Consider the following 16,462-nt stretch of genomic DNA (forward strand, 5'->3'; position numbering starts at 1 on the left):
CAGTTGAGTTATTTCAAATTCTAAAAGATGATGCTGTGAAAGTGCTGCACTCAATATGCCAGCAAATTTGGAAAAACTCAACAGTGGCCACAGGACTGGAAAAGATCAGTTTTCATTCCAATTCCAAAGAAAGGCAATTCAAAAGAATGCTAAAACTACCACACAGTTGCCCTCATTTCACACGCTAGCAAAGTAATGCTCAAAATTCTCCAAGCCAGGCTGGAACAGTACATGAACCATAAACTTTCAGATGTTCAAGCTGGATTTATAAAAAGCAGAAGAACTAGAGATCAAATCGCCAATATCCGTTGAATCACAGAAAAAGCAAGAGAATTAAAAAAAAAACCTTCTGCTTTATTGATTATACATTAGTTTTAGAGATAAAATTAAGTCAATGAAAATACTTACAGGTCCTGTTAATTTAGATGCTTTCTCAAATTCTTCACCCTCTTCCATTGGTGCTTCTTCAGTCCCAGGTAAAGAATCTATTTTCATAAAAAGAATGAACAAGTTAGAAAAAAAAGAATAAGTTGGAGTCACATATTGCTTAATATATGAACTTATCTACGTTTATATATAATTTTTATACATAAATCATAAACTCTCAGATATATAAACTAATCATGAAAAGGATATGAAAGTAACTGAACAGGATGTTGAAAAATCATAGTATTTGAGATTTAAAATAGTGTGTAGAGTGCTTTTTATTTAGCGTACAATGTATGCAAACCTTTAGCATTTCTAATTTGCAAGCTTGCATGCTCAGTTGCTTCAGTCATGTCCAATTTTTTGCAACCCTATGGACTGTAGCCTGCCAGGTTCCTCTGTCCATGGGATTCTCCATGCAAGAACACTGGAGTGGATTGCCATGTGCACCTCCAGGGGATCTTCCCAACTCAGAGTCTGAACCCATGTCTCTTTCATCACCTGAACTGGCAGGCAGGTTCTTTACCACTATCACTACCTGGGAGAAGAGTACTTATTATTAAATGATGATTAGTATTCCATTTTAATGTATCAAGGAACAAGTTGATATTATTTGCTTGACTAGATTGATGAGTGGGTATGTAATGACTTTCAAATATGTGAATAAAAAGATGGTAAACTTTTCCATATGTATGCTAAATTAAATTAATTATAACAACGAAGATTTCTACAGGCTCTAGAGAATTCTTCAATAGAGATAGATACATAGAGCATCTAGAAATAGCTTGTGCTTTAATATCTTCCATTCAAATAAAAAAATCAGTTATAAGGAGGCTATTTTAAATCACCAGAAGCTTTAAACATTGATTGATTATTAATATTTTAAAGAGCCATATACATCCTTAAAGAAGGCCTTCCTTCACATTCACACACACAAGTGGAGAAAGATTTTTTTTGTTTCATAAAATGTGTGCTCTGAGAAGAAAATCAGAGTCTTAAATCCTCTGAGTCCTTAATGGCCAGTCAAGACCAGAGAGACAATGGAAAGCTTAGCACAAATCTATAATCACAATTTTTAAATCATGGAGCTCTAGCTCCAATTCAGAATTTTATATTCAAGCAAAAAAATCAGGATAAATGCTGAGAATTGTACCACATTTAAAATATTAATCCATTAATGAAGGAAACTTGGCTCCCTATCTATTAAAACCCTGTCATAAATGTGACAATAGATAGATTCTTTACTTTAAAATGCATAAATTAGCATAATTTAAGTCCCCCAAGACTGAATTATATTCTGCTGAACTGTGATCAAATATTACTGTAATTTTAGTATTCACTCAGTATTTTTTCCATTTTATTATATGTTGAAATTGTTATTTGTGTGGAATATTGACAATAATATTAAAATGTCCTACCCTACATCATAAAGCAAATTATTACATTTACAGAAGAAAACTCACTCTCGTGGATTTGCTAGGATTTTTATAGTTGGAAATACTATATGCCAGGCTTTTTACTAAGAGCTGTTGAAACAAGTTGAGCAACAATTCCAGAAAAATAAACGACCTAATAAAAAAAAATGGGCCAAAGAACTAAACAGACATTTCTCCAAAGAAGACATACAGATGGCTAACAAACACATGAAAAGATGCTCAACATCACTCATTATCAGAGAAATGCAAATCAAAACCACAATGAGATACCATCTCACGCCAAATCAGAATGGCTGCTATCAAAAAGTCTACAAACAACATGCTGGAGAGGGTGTGGAGAAAAGCGAACCCTCTTACACTGTTGGTGGGAATGCAAACTAGTACAGCCACTATGGAGAACAGTGTGGAGATTCCTTAAAAAACTGGAAAGAGAACTGCCATAGTACCCAGCAATCCCACTGCTGGGCATACACACTGAGGAAACCAGAACTGAAAGAGACACGTGTACCCCAATGTTCATCGCAGCACTGTTTACAATAGCCAGGACATGGAAGCAACCTAGATGTCCATCAGCAGATGAATGGATAAGAAAGCTGTGGTATATATACATAATGGGGTATTACTCAGCCATTAAAAAGAATACATTTGAATCAGTTCTAATGAGGTGGATGAAACTGGAGCCTATTATACAGAGTGAAATAAGCCAGAAAGAAAAATACCAATACAGTATACTAATGCATATATATGGAATTTAGAAAGATGGTAAAGATGATCCTAAATGCGAGACAGCAAAAGAGACACAGATGTAAAGAAGAGACTTTTGGACTCTGTGGGAGAAGGTGAGGGTGGGATGATTTGAGAGAATAGCATTGAAACATGTATATTATCATATGTGAAATAGATCACCAGTCCAGGTTCGATGCATGAGACAGCGTGCTCAGGGCTGATGCATTGGGATGACCCTGAGGGATGGGATGGGGAGGGAGGTGGGAGGGGGGTTCAGGATGGGGAACACATGTACACCCATGGCTGATTCATGTCCATGTATGGCAAAAACCACTACAATATTGTAAAGTAATTAGCCTCCAATTAAAACAAATAAATTAATTTTTAAAAAAAGAATATGAAGATTTGTTAAAACAACAACAACAAAAAAAACCATGGAACAACTCAATAATGGACAAATAGTTCAATGGGCATAACAGAATTTTTAGGTCCAAACCCATAAGAGCTTAGTTTTTGATAAAACAGTACCACAAATTTATGTTGAAAGAACAGACAATATAGAGATGGTGATGACTCACTCTACAAAGAAAAATAAAATATGATTTCTATTTAACCTCAAATACAATGACAGACTCAAAATGAATCAGAGAAATAAATGTGGAAGATAAGATTATCAAGTTAACAGAAGACAATGTAAAGGAAAAATTTTTGTTATTTAGAGGTAAAACCTAAATAGATTAGGAACAACAGAGGGTGTATGCCACCACCATTCTCATTCACCATTGCTTATAAGGTTTCACTGTATACAAAAAGAAATAAAACGATCAGTATAAAATTTTGAAAAGAAAAAAAAACAGTTTGAGCAAGATAATCTCCTATGGCTCTCTCTCTTGGAGTTTACTTGAACACCTTCACACAATATGGATTTCTAAAAAAATAACAATTAACATTTGTAAAAGGCTTGGCAATGGTTTTCCATTTTGTTCTGTTCTTGTTTTAGTTCAGTTCTTCCTGGTTATTGGTGCAATTTAGTGAGATCTACAGTGTGGTGAGGTGTGAAGTGTGCCAGAATATTTGAAAATTTACATACCCATCATATTTATATATCTGACCATATTTACATATCCAACCATATTTATAGTTGCTAAGTAGAAAGGATCCTTCTAAATAGCCCAAATCTAGTAGCACGCCACTCCAGTACTCTTGCCTGGAAAATCCCATGGATGGAGGAGCCTGGTGGGCTACAGTCCATAGAGTCGCTAAGAGTCAGACACAACTGAATGACTTCACTTTGACTTTTCACTTTCATGCACTGGAGAAGGAAATGGCAACCTACTTCAGTGTTCTTGCCTGGAGAATCCCAGGGATGGAGGAGCCTGGTGGGCTGCTGTCTATGGGGTCGCACAGAGTTGGACATGATTTAGTGATAGAAGAGCAGCATAATAAGCTACTTGGAACAATAAATATTGTGAAAACAGGATGGACCTAGAGACTGTCATACAGAGTGAAGTAAGTCAGAAACAGAAAAACAAACTTTGTATATTAACACATACACATAGGATCTAGAAAAACACTTTAGCTGATCTTATTTGTGAAGCAGAAATAGAGACAAAGACGTAGAGAACAAATGTATGGACACCTGTGCATGTTAAGGGTGGCACGGGATGAATTGGGAGATTGTATTGACATATATACACTATTGATACTATGTATAAAATAGATAACTAATGAGAACCTACTGTATAGAACAGGGAACTCTACTCAACGTTCTGTGGTGATCTAAATGAGAAGGAAATCCAAAAAAAGAGGGGAAATATGTATAGATACATATAACTGATTCATTCTGCTGTACAGCAGAAACTAACACAACATTAAAAACCAACTATACTCTAATTTTAAAAAAAAAACACCTTAGTGTTTAATGCTTGGAGAGGAGCACTTCATTTTTAAAGGGCTCTGAGTACACTGCTTATTATCAACTATTGGCGGGCACATACATGTAACTATGTTGCTCTGTCGATTCCAGAGCAATTTTTTCTAAGTATTAATTTAAATGATTTTCAAAATACAAGCTATGAATTGTTTGAGCTTTCCTGAATCACATGGAAAGAAAAATGATGTCTATTCCAGAGCATTATTTCTAACTATTAATATAAATGATTTTCAAAATACAAGCTATGAATTTTTTGAGCTTTTTTGAAATCACATGGAAAGCAAAATGAGTCTCTAAATTTGTCAAATGTTAGTTTATTTCCTCATTTGAGAGAAGAAACTGAAGAACAGAAAGATAAAGTAATTTTGTCAAAATCTAACAGTCTCTGGCACCACTTGTACTTGAAACTTAGCCCCTGTGGTCGATGGGGACTGCCGGTAAGAACCTAGAGATTTGTAGGGTTTGTCAATGATGTTTAACTTCATTTAATGACTTCCTGTCATTATTTATACTTTTGCTGTTTGTGTCACAACAGGTTTTTTTAAAGCACAAACTTACACCTGCTCATAGAAATATTTGTTTATTGAGCCAAGTTCAATGTGGATGCATAGTTGACATAAAAATCACATTAGCACTTTGGATCTAGCGAGCTGAATAACTTAAGTAGAAAAGAATGTACTGAACCAGACGGCATATTTTGGAATTTGTTGATTAGGTCTCTAACATCTGAATGTGAAGAATGCAGGATATAAGAAGTTCAAGGAAGGAGCTTAAGCTTAATGAATACCTTTTTTCCCCAGTGAATGCAAGTAACTATAATCAACATATCACTGATTTCCTTGCTTAATTTTCTAAAAAAATTTAAGTCCCAACAATACTCAGTTATAATGTAAATGTGACTGTTGAAGGATATATTATCTGTAGATCAGCGGATTGGAGTAGTTTTGATAGAATTCAAAAGTATGTGTGTGTGTATGTGTGTGTGTGTGTGTTGATAGAATTCAAAAGTGTGTGTGTGTGTGTGTGTGTGCTCAGTCGCTCAGTCAGCCAGTTCTTTGCAACCTTTGGACTGTGGCCCACCAGGCTCCTCTGTTCATGGAATTTTCCAGGCAAGAATATTGAAGTGGGTTGCCATTTCCTTCTCCATATCTATATATACATGTGTGTATATATATATAATGGGCCAGTAGTTAATACCTGTTTTGCATCTAGTTTTATATTGAGCATGGTAGAGAACACAAGAAACTCTCAAGAAGCATATAATACAATTGATGAGAGAACAAACACACAAGAAGTAATTCAAGAACAATTAGGGGCTGGAAACAAGAAAACATTTAAGTTTTGCTGTTGTCGTGTCCTGGCTATTGTAGATAGTGTTGCAATGAACATTGGGGTGCATGTGTCTTTTTGAATTATGATTTTCTCTGGGTATATGCCCACTAGTGGGATTGCTGGGTCATATGGTGCTTCTATTTTTAGTTTTATAAGGAAGCTCCACTCTGTTCTCCATAGTGATTGTATCAATTTGCATTCCCACCAACAGTACAAGAGTATTCCCTTTTCTTCACATTCTCTCCAGAATTTATTGTTTATTTTTTGTAGATTTTTTTGTACAATTTATTTTAGATTTTTGATGATGGCGATTCTGACTGGTATGAGAAGATACCTCACTGTAATTTTGATTTGCATTTCTCTAATAATTAGTGATGCTGAACATCTTTTCATGTGTCTGTTTGTCAACTGTATGTCTTCTACAATCACAATATGGAAGCAACCTAAATGTCCATCGACAGAGGAATGGATAAAGTCGTGAAATATATATATATATATATATATATATATATATATATAATATACAATAGACTATTACTCAGTTATAAAAGGAACAAAATTGGGTCATTTCTTAAGACATGGATGGACATAGAGACTGCCATACAGAGTGAAGTAAGTCAGAAAAACATATATTAATGCATATATGTGGAATCTGAAAAAACTGGTATAGATGATTTTATTTACAAAGCAGAAATAGAGACATAGATGTAAAGAACAAAGGTATGGATAACCGGGGGAAAGGGGGATGGGATGAATTACGAGAATGGGATTGACATATATACACTATTAAAAAAAGAAAAAAGAAGAAAACATTGCTTGTGGACTGGACTTCAGAGAGACTTGACATCATCTTAGCACATAGAATCTGAATAGGCAGATGAAAAGAGACAGAAATTTCTATGAGTCAAAGAAGAATGGCTTAAGTAAATGGACACTTGTAAGAAGAGCAAAGAGGAGAAACCAGGTTGACTCTAAAAACTAATGGAGTGTCCGCTAATGGCCAACTCGGGGCCCCTAAGTTGCTAGTGACACAGTGCACACCTTTCACTGTCAAGTATTAATGTCTGTCATGAGACGGTTTCATCTTATCAGCACTAGGAAAGAGCTGAGTGTGTAGAAACTATTACCTTCTTTTTAGTATTGTGCTACACTGGCCCTGGTTTATGTTCCTATGATACCTTATTTTTTAACATTGATTTATATGTTTTTAATATGTGACATATAAAAAGTATATTTAAAATATACATGCAAAATAATATATATGTTACAAAGCACAATGATAAAATAAACACCCCAAATCCACCACCTGACTTAAGAATTAGAACATTTCTAATAACCTTCATATACCTATGAATTCCTTCCTAATCCCATCTCTTTTCTTCCCCTACCCCCGAGAATAGTCACCATTTCAAGTTTTTCATTCCCTTCTTTCAGTATAATTGTACCACTTAAAGTATGTTTTCCTAAAGAGCATACTACTTAGATTTATTAGTTTTCAGCCTTAGAAAAATGACATTCTATGACTGCTTTTGTTCAATCAATATTATGTTTTTTTATAGACAAATTTTATTTTATTGAGATATGTATTTTTACAAGTCCTTTTTTTAAACAAATATGATGCTTTTAAGATTCATTCAGTTGTGAGTTGCAACCTACTCACACAAGATTGGAAGGCCCAAATGCCACTTCAAATGGGTGGCTTAAAGTCAGTGTTTATATTATATTTATATCATGGAAACCAGCAATCTCTACAAACCAGGGCTTTTCATTTTCAGACAGTTGTTAACATTTACCAGCATACCACTTATATCATCCATCCTGAGTGCAGCTGACATGCATTCAGTTTCCCACAGTATAACAATTCCACAGTTTATCCATTTTCCGGTCCACCATCATACTAACAAATTTGCTTACATTTCATGGCACATGAGACTTGCTTTCTAACATATTTATCCAGAAGTGAAGTCTCTGGGCTTCACTCAGATTTTAGGATAATGGAAAACTATTTCCAAAATTGTTTACGCCCCAGCTGTTGTATGATTTTCTTTTTGTCTCTGTCTTCACCAGCACTTGATTTTGTCAGATTTCTCAGTGTCACATAAAAAGTCATAAAACAGCATCTCTCAAGGGCCTTACTTTTCCTTGGCTACTAGAGTAAAACACTTTTCATATGCTCATTGGCCATTTGTGTTTCCTCTTCTGTGAAATATCTATGGCTTTTTTTTCTATTGGTTTGCTGATTCTTTGTTTATTAAATTATAGATATACTTTACATTTTTTGAATATTAATCTTTGATCAGTGACAAATATAGTTTCCTATTTTGTAGCATATCAACCTCTTTTTTTCGTGCCATTTTTTGATGAATAAGAATTCTTAACACTCTATAATTGAGCTTTTTTAATGTTTAGGAATTTTTGCATCTTGTTTAAGATGTCCTTCTCTAGCCAGGTGTAAGGAAAATGTTTTCCCATGGTTTCTCTTCTAATTATTACAATTGAATGCATGGACTGCTTCCTGCTAGAACAAGGAATGATGAAACAGTAATATACCTTAGATGCCACTGTAGTGGCATTACATGTACTTATATATTCAGCAAACATCTTGAAGTGCCCTGGCATGAACTTAATATGCTAAGCCAGGGAGCTTGAATTTTGTTCTATAGAAAATAGAATAAACAATAAACAAATTTTATTTTTAATTTAAATAAATAAATAAAATTTATGTTTAGAAATATAATGAACCGAATGGGGTGAGACTGTACAAGGAAAGTCTATTTATAGAGCTCTTACACTAGATGGAGAAGGGCAAAGGCATAGACTAGGCAGTCTTGGGGGAAGCGAGACTGGCCTGGTAACAATGACATGATCTGAGTTCAATTTAATATAGGGCTGAGAGAGGTGAAAGTAAATCAAGTCTGACATTGACATTTCTGCCCAGAAGACTGAAAGGATCCTCAAAATGAGAATGGTAGTAGGTGATGTAAGTTCCAAAACCAAGTTGGAATTAGTGACAAACTCTGAGAGTAGAAAATGTAGTCACCCTGTACCTTAAACAAGCACAGGAATTAAGAGGCTGCTTCTCACACTTCTTTTTCTCCTTTGCCCTTAGCTTCCTGACACACAAAACCTGCAGGAGTGGTGGGCAGAGGACTGACAGCTATGGTGATTTGGTGTAAGAAAAAAAGATGCTTGGTTTAGTTTTCTTTTTAAAGACATCTTTAAGTGACACTGAAATCACAATATATCTTGTTGGATTTAAAACTCACCCAAAGACTCTGGGACTATTTCATCTGGAGATTGAAGTATTTGCGAAGTCTCTTCTGTCCCTTCTGCCAGGTTGTCTCCTTGAAGCCTAAATGATGAAAAACAGTTATTGAAATCTCCAGTAATGCTGACTTGTGAAATGTGAGCTATGTGTTATCGGGAAAATGACTATGAACTTCTAAATTCTAAAACCAGGCATGCTTCTTCCAAGTAGAAAAAAAGCTTTACTGAAATCCTTGTCATATAGTGTTTTTGCTTTTCTGACCTTTAAGGAAAAGGCTTTCATCTTTTCTCCTGTATCCATGGGAAGATTAGTCTAGGTAGAATCTGCTTTTCTTCTTAGTCTGACTGAGGAAGGTTTATAAGTAAATGTTTTCATGGACACTGCAATGGGGAAGTGAGCGGAAGAAAAGCAAGCATCCGACATAGCGTGCTCACCTGACTTCTGGGTCCAGGGGCCTGAGAAGGTTTCCATGGTTACACAGAGGTTCATCAAATACAGTTTTCCAAATCAATAAAATCTGAGCTTAAAGACCTGCAGGTCAAAATCTGTTTCATCAGGGGGCATGAAGATTCAATACGTGGATGGCCCAGGGTTCTCAAAGACACTGGGTCTTCAGGAGAGGAAGATTGCATGGGGACTTTCATGACAATAGATTTCTGATCTTCTATATCCTCACCTCTGTAGTGAGGTTAGTCTGGGCTTAGTTATACTGTGAAAGCACTCTATCAAAAGAGGTAAGGCTCATCAATAAATGTGGGAACTCTGACCTAAGTAAGCAGAATAAGCTCTGCTAACATTGGAGGACAGTGTATCAAATAATCCAGAGGTTGGAGGTTTCTGCCAGTGCCCTTACTTTTTTCTTGCATTTCCTGATGCTGAGTACCCTCATAGAGTATTAATGAAAACATGACATATACTATTAATATTTTTAAAAATGGAAACTCAAATACAATCCATAACTGTATCAGAATTTTTCATAGTTAAAATCTTCAACTCTTATATCTTTATTTGTATATATCAGACTAGAATCCAATAATGTATATGCATGACTCTCTTTCCTTTTGAATAAGTATAAATATTGTACATTATATTTTTATTGTTACAATAATAAATTTTAAACATTTGTGTATGTATTATACATTTATTGCTGTTGGTGGTGGTTAGTGGCTCAGTCATGTCTGACTCTTTTGCGATCCCATAGACTATAGCCCTTGAGGCTCCTCTGTCCATGGAATTCTCTAGGCAAGAATACTAGAGTGGGTTGCCATTCCCTTCTCCAGGGCATCTTCCCAACCCAGGGATGGGGACCGAACCCACGTCTCCTGCATTGGCAGGTGAATTCTTTACCATTGAGCCACCTGAAAAGCCGCATGATACATTTATATTTACATATTATCTTCTATACACAAAGTTACTATATTATATAAGCTAGTTAAATAATTCTCAAGAGTCATTTGCTGGTAGTCATATAAAACTTTTCAGTCAAAAATCTTACACTTCTAATTAAGTTTTAATTTTTACTCTAAATAAAAAGCATCATTTAAGTGACTGATTTAGCTACATACTTCTCAAATCTTCCCAGCTCTTTCTTTTTATTTTGTTTACTTCTAATAATTGGGGTAAATATTTTACTCATCGGCAACATCAAATATTCTTTCTTCATCAAAATTATCAAAGAGAGAATGTATGTAGGTATACAAGACATTGAAGTGTGTAAATAAAGATTACTATTAAAAATTGACAACCAGTTCCAACACCTTTGGGTATTTACCATTAGGTTAAAAACCTAAATGAGGACTCCCCTCTCAGTCCAGTGGTTATGAAGGCACACTTCCAACACAGAGGACATGGGTTCAATCCCTGGTTGGGAAACTAAGATGGTATACCTAAATGGAAAATAAATCTCCAATAAAGGTAGAATGAAACAAGAAATCAAACCTAAGTTGCAATTTTTTTTTATTCATTGCAAGCTTCAATAAAAACAAATACTTGTTTAGTATTTATCAGTATGCTCAATAATAACCCAAATGTTTTGGCAATGTAAAGAAATAGGAACTGTCCTTGATTTCATGGAGTTCTCAATTTAGCTGAGTTGAAAAGAAAAATGGCCAGGATAATCACCAACAAATTGGGTGGCCTTGAAGTTGCCTCATCGTTGTCCAAACTGTGCCCTCCAGACACCTTTGGAGTTGAATTCACCGTGACTTGGCATCAACCCATTGAAGAATGCCTCTGAGCCCCGCTATCCTTGAGTGGTCTGCCAATGTTTCCCAAGCTGAAATCCACACAGCACTACTTCTGTAAGAGCTTAATAGGTGCTATGCAAACAAGGGTTGTGTGGGCAAGTCCAGGAAATACAGTTGCAATAAAAGTTAAATCACTTTTTTTTACATTACAAGAGTTGTACTCATACCCTCAAACATTTTCTCTTTGCTTTCTGAAACTCTCCTTCCATATTAAGCACTCTTCTATATTCTCAGCCTCTAAACACAATGTTTCTTGCTCCTCCTGTCATAAGGAAAGCCATTTTCTCATCTAAGAATAGGACATCCCTTTTTCCTCTAAGAATATTATAGTACCTCCTCTTCAAAGGAGGCTGTGTAGCCCCTCAACCTCAGCTAACAGAGGAGTATAAAGATTAACCTGTTTTCTCTCTGCCTGGGAAGACTTTGATCAGGCTCAAAATTTTCTTCTTCAACTCAAGTGTCACTATTATCTTAAATGAAATTTATGTTCATGCATATGTACTGACTAATTTCAAAGTCCCTCAATCTCAAATCTGGAGTCTTTCTTTCCATTTCACCTTCCCCAACTCAAGGACAGATAATTCAATTGCTTTGTCAGAAATCTTAAAATCTAGTGTTCTGTTCTCTGATAACAAACTCACTTCCTTTAGGTGATTTCATAGACTCATCTTTCTTATTTATTTAGTTTTGACTGCACTGGGTCTTTGCTGCAGGGGGTAGGCTTTCTCTAATTGCTGCTCACAGGCTTAGTTGCTCCACAGCATGTGGGACCTTAGTTTCCTGACCAGGGATTGAACCTGCGTCCCCCACGTTGAACGATAGATTCTTAACCACTGAGCCACCAGGGAAGTTCCTCAACTTCCTCTTCAATCAAATACATATCTTCATCTTCTCTCAGTTCTCTCTGGGTTTTGCTCCTCTCCTGATTTCCTTCCTGCCCTACTCAGATGGGACCTATTGTCCCCTCAATCCCCATGCACCCACATCTTTTAGTCATTACTGCCAACCAGACCCTAATCCTGTATTAACCTGTCATTTTCGTTTACATAGGAGCTGAAAACTACTGGTAAGTATTATGACACTCTAGGACTGATGAGTACAAACAAATCAACAGTTCTCAACTTTAAACTTCAGCTTGTTGGTAGTTTTTCTTCCATTCCTTTCAAAGTCTTCAAAAATATCACCTCTCTTTTGTGTCCAAAAAATTATGTAATCAAAAATAAAGACCTTCTACTCCCACTCACACAGCACCTGCAGAAGTATCTTTACCCTGACCTGTATTCACCACCTTCTGAATTCACAAAGGGTGACAGACCCTATTACCTGTCCAAGGCTTAGGTCATCCATGAGGCTGGTGATTTGGGTCCCATCATCTCATCTGCCTCTTGGATCTTCACTTATATTACTCACCACCACTCATTCTATTCATCTCTATGGCTCATTTCCCACAGCACAGAAATAAGCTCACTTCTCTTTCAACCTTAAAAAAACAAACAAAACAACATCCCTCCCATAATTATCTAAAACATCTACCTATTGCTTTTTCTAGCTCATTATTCTTTGAGTCAAACTCCTTAAAAATGCTTCCATTAATGCCTTTTTAAAAAAATCAAAGTATAACATAAGACATCCTACTAGTTTCGAGTAATTATATACATATATACACATAAATATATTTATCAGTCAGTCAGTCAGTTCAGTCACGTCTGACTCTTTGCAACCCCATGAACTACAGCATGCCAGGCCTCCCTGTCCATCACCAACTCCCAGAGTTTACTCAAACTCATGTCTGTTGAGTTGGTGATGACATCCAACCATCTCATCCTCTGTCGTCCCCTTCTCCTTCCACCTTCAATATTTCCCAGCATCAGGGTCTTTGCCAGTGAGTCACTGCTTCGCATCAGGTGGCCAAAGTATTGGAGTTTCAGCTTCAGCATGAGTCCTTCCAATGAACAGTAAGGACTGATTTCCTTTAGGATGGACTGGTTGGATCTCTTTGCAGTCCAAGGGGCTCCCAAGAATCTTCTCCAATACCACAGTTCAAAAGCATCGATTCTTCAGCACTCAGTTTCTTTACAGAAAGCTGAAATATGTATATATATATATATATACACACACACACACACACATATACATTCTGAAATGGTCACTAAGAGAAGTATAGTTACCATCTGCCTCCAAGCAAAGTTATTACAATATTATTGACCATATTCCTTACGCTCTATTTTGTATCCCCATGACTTACTTCTTTCATAACTGGATGTTGATATCTCTTAATCTCTTTCACTTATTTTGGCTGCCCCTCAACCTCCCTCCCCTCTAGCAACCAACAGTGTGATCTCTGCATCCATGAGTCTGTTTCTGTTTTATTTGTTCCTGTTTTGTTTTCTAGATTCTACGTATGAACATGTGAGTTGTCCCATATCTTGGCTATTATAAATTGCAAATAATGCTGCAATGAATATATGGGTGCAAATATCTTCCTGAGTTAGTGTTTTTGTTGCATTTCCAGAGAAATACTCAGAACCGGAATTGTTGGATCACATGTTAGTTCTATTTTTAATTTTTTGAGGAACCTCTGTGCTGTTTTGTATAGCAGTCACACCAACTTACATTCCTACCAACAGGGCATGAGGATTCCCTTTTCTCTGTATCCTTTCCAGAACCTGTTATTTTTTGTGTTTTTGATAATAGCTATTCTGACAACTGTGAGGTACTGTCTCATTGCAGTTTTGATTTCCATTTCCTTGATAACGAGTGATGTTGAGCATCTTTCCATGTGCCTGTTGGCCATCTACATGTTTTCTTTAAAAAAAAAAAAAAAAAGTTCTATTCAGGTTCTCTGCCTATTTTTTAATCCAGTTTTTTAAGTTTTTAAATTTTGAGTTGCACAAGCTCTTCACATATTTTAGATATTAACTCTCCACCAATGCCTCTACTTCCACAGTTTTAATTCACCCCTCAATCTATTTTAATTTGGTTTGTCCTGCTGCCATTCTGAGACGATTGGCTACACACTACAACTGCCCAATCTTCTACTTGCCACACACAGAGGAAAACTTCCTGATCTTGTTTTTACTTTCATTTCTACTTTGTGTGAACACTCTTTTCCCAGTCTGTACCATCTCCCTGAATCAGTTCACCCACTCTTATGGTTTAACTACATGTAAGGTGGTTTTTCAAAAATTTATCTTGAGTTTTCAGCCTGAGATTGGTATAACCAAATACTAATTGGACATTTTAATTGAACTAACCAGAAACATCTCAAAGCAAATTGTCCAAAGAAAACTTTTCTGCATCATTCTCTGCCTTGTATGACACATGGCTAATCAATCTCATTCATATTGATTACATTTCCTAAAGGAATTTCCTGAATCCAGCACTTCTTTATTCTAGTACTACAATCATGCTACTCATCTTGACTTGCTTGGATTATTACATAGTTTCTTTGATGTTATTTATACACAGAAACTGTCCTTCAAAAATTCATTTTCCATATGGCTACCAGAAAATTCCACACAAATCCTCATGCTTTATTATTTTCATGCTTTAAATATTTCGGTGCATGGGATTTTAACACGAATATTCTTAAGGGACCCATAAACAGGTTTCAGGGGAATCACTGTGATTCACAATAAGTGGAATAAAAAGTTTTTGGTGGATGTGCCCTTTTTGGACAGGGAGACAGTAACCTCAACCAGATGCTCAAAACTAATCTTCGACTCAAAAGACTTTAAGAACTACCATTTTTACTGGAGACTCTTGTGCAAAATGAGTAATGGTTTCCTTACCAAATCATTCAAATCTCTCTATTGCACGATCCCTACCTGTGTCTGCAACTTCACCTTCTTGGATATTTCACTGTGGATTTTATACTCCATAAACTCCAAACTGCTTTTACTTTTGTGCTGATATTTTATTAAGCCTCTCTGGCTTATAATTATCTCTGGCAGAATTTACATTGCTCTCATTTACTATTTGGCTTAATCCTAGGTTTTAATTACAGATTCTCCTTTTTTTTCAGAAGTTTTTCTTCCAGAAGTCTTAGTACCTATGCAAATCTTTACCACAGCTCTTACTTTACTATGTTTTGTTTGCTTTGATGTCTATCAACACACACCAAGTGTCTTAAAGGTGAGTTTTATTTTTCATATTTTTATGTCTCTAAAGCCTAGTTCGTATTGAGCTTGATACATTGCAAACTCTGAGAGAGATTTCTTAAGGTATTTTTTAGTGATGAGCTCACCTTGGAGAAAAGGAAAGGAAAAGGGGACCCAATCTATGTATAAGGAGTTTTCTACAGAATACCTGAGTATTTTTACATTCTCTTGAAAAGAGGTAAGAATTATCCTGCATTTCTTACCCTGGTTCACCCTAATACAGAATGTAAACCAGAGGCTTACGTGCAATCCAATTTATGGTCTGGGGTGGGGGCAGGAGTGAGGAGCACAGAGTGACACATAAAAGAGAAAGGTGTGTTATTGAGTCACACCCTTTACCAGTGGTTGCTGCTCAATCCCACAAGAATTCTAAAGATCCTTGCGAAACATGTCCACTAGAAGAATGAAAGCATAGAGCATTTATCCATAGGCTCCTGGTCAAGGGTGGTCCCTGATCATTGATCTCCCTGATCTTTTCAGTTGTGCATATATTAGTTTAGAATGATTCTCATTCGTCATCCCAGGGCAGGAAATGAGATGTAAAAAATACCAGTGAAACTGAGATGCTAAAGTTGCACATGCACAAAGCTGGCTCCAACAGTTAGAAGAAGCATATGTCAAAACAGTTGCTAATAAAATTTGGGGCATATTAAGTGAGGTACAAGCAGAGGTGACAAAGATAGCAAATGTGTTTGCGTTTCAAACAAATGAATCAGATCTCATTTTAACTGAACTGACCAATATGACTTGGCTAGGAAAAACCTCCAAGTTTATGAGTCAACAGTCACCTTCCATTGACTCAGTCTTAATGGTAAATAAGCCAATGAAAGATAGCATCCTCAGAGACTACTGTAGTGCATATCACAGCCTATCATAGTACCAGGCACATGTACGTGATCAATAGACATTGTTAAGTAAATGTTGCTGAAAAGTCC

The 16,462-nt window shown here is 36.0% G+C and overlaps 1 protein-coding gene across 1 annotated transcript in view; it reads right to left on the minus strand.

The window, feature by feature from the left end:
* C14H8orf34 (chromosome 14 C8orf34 homolog) overlaps nt 1–16,462 on the minus strand; it is a 338,106-nt gene that overhangs the window by 78,790 nt on the left and 242,854 nt on the right. Inside the window, exons 9-10 of the mRNA XM_005689042.3 lie at nt 9,120–9,205; nt 409–485 (exon numbers count right to left, since the gene is read on the minus strand). Coding sequence (XP_005689099.2) covers nt 409–485; nt 9,120–9,205 — 163 coding nt within the window. The remainder of the gene's footprint in view (nt 1–408; nt 486–9,119; nt 9,206–16,462) is intronic.

Source organism: Capra hircus, chromosome 14, assembly GCF_001704415.2.
Source record: "Capra hircus breed San Clemente chromosome 14, ASM170441v1, whole genome shotgun sequence".
NCBI lineage: Eukaryota > Metazoa > Chordata > Mammalia > Artiodactyla > Bovidae > Capra > Capra hircus.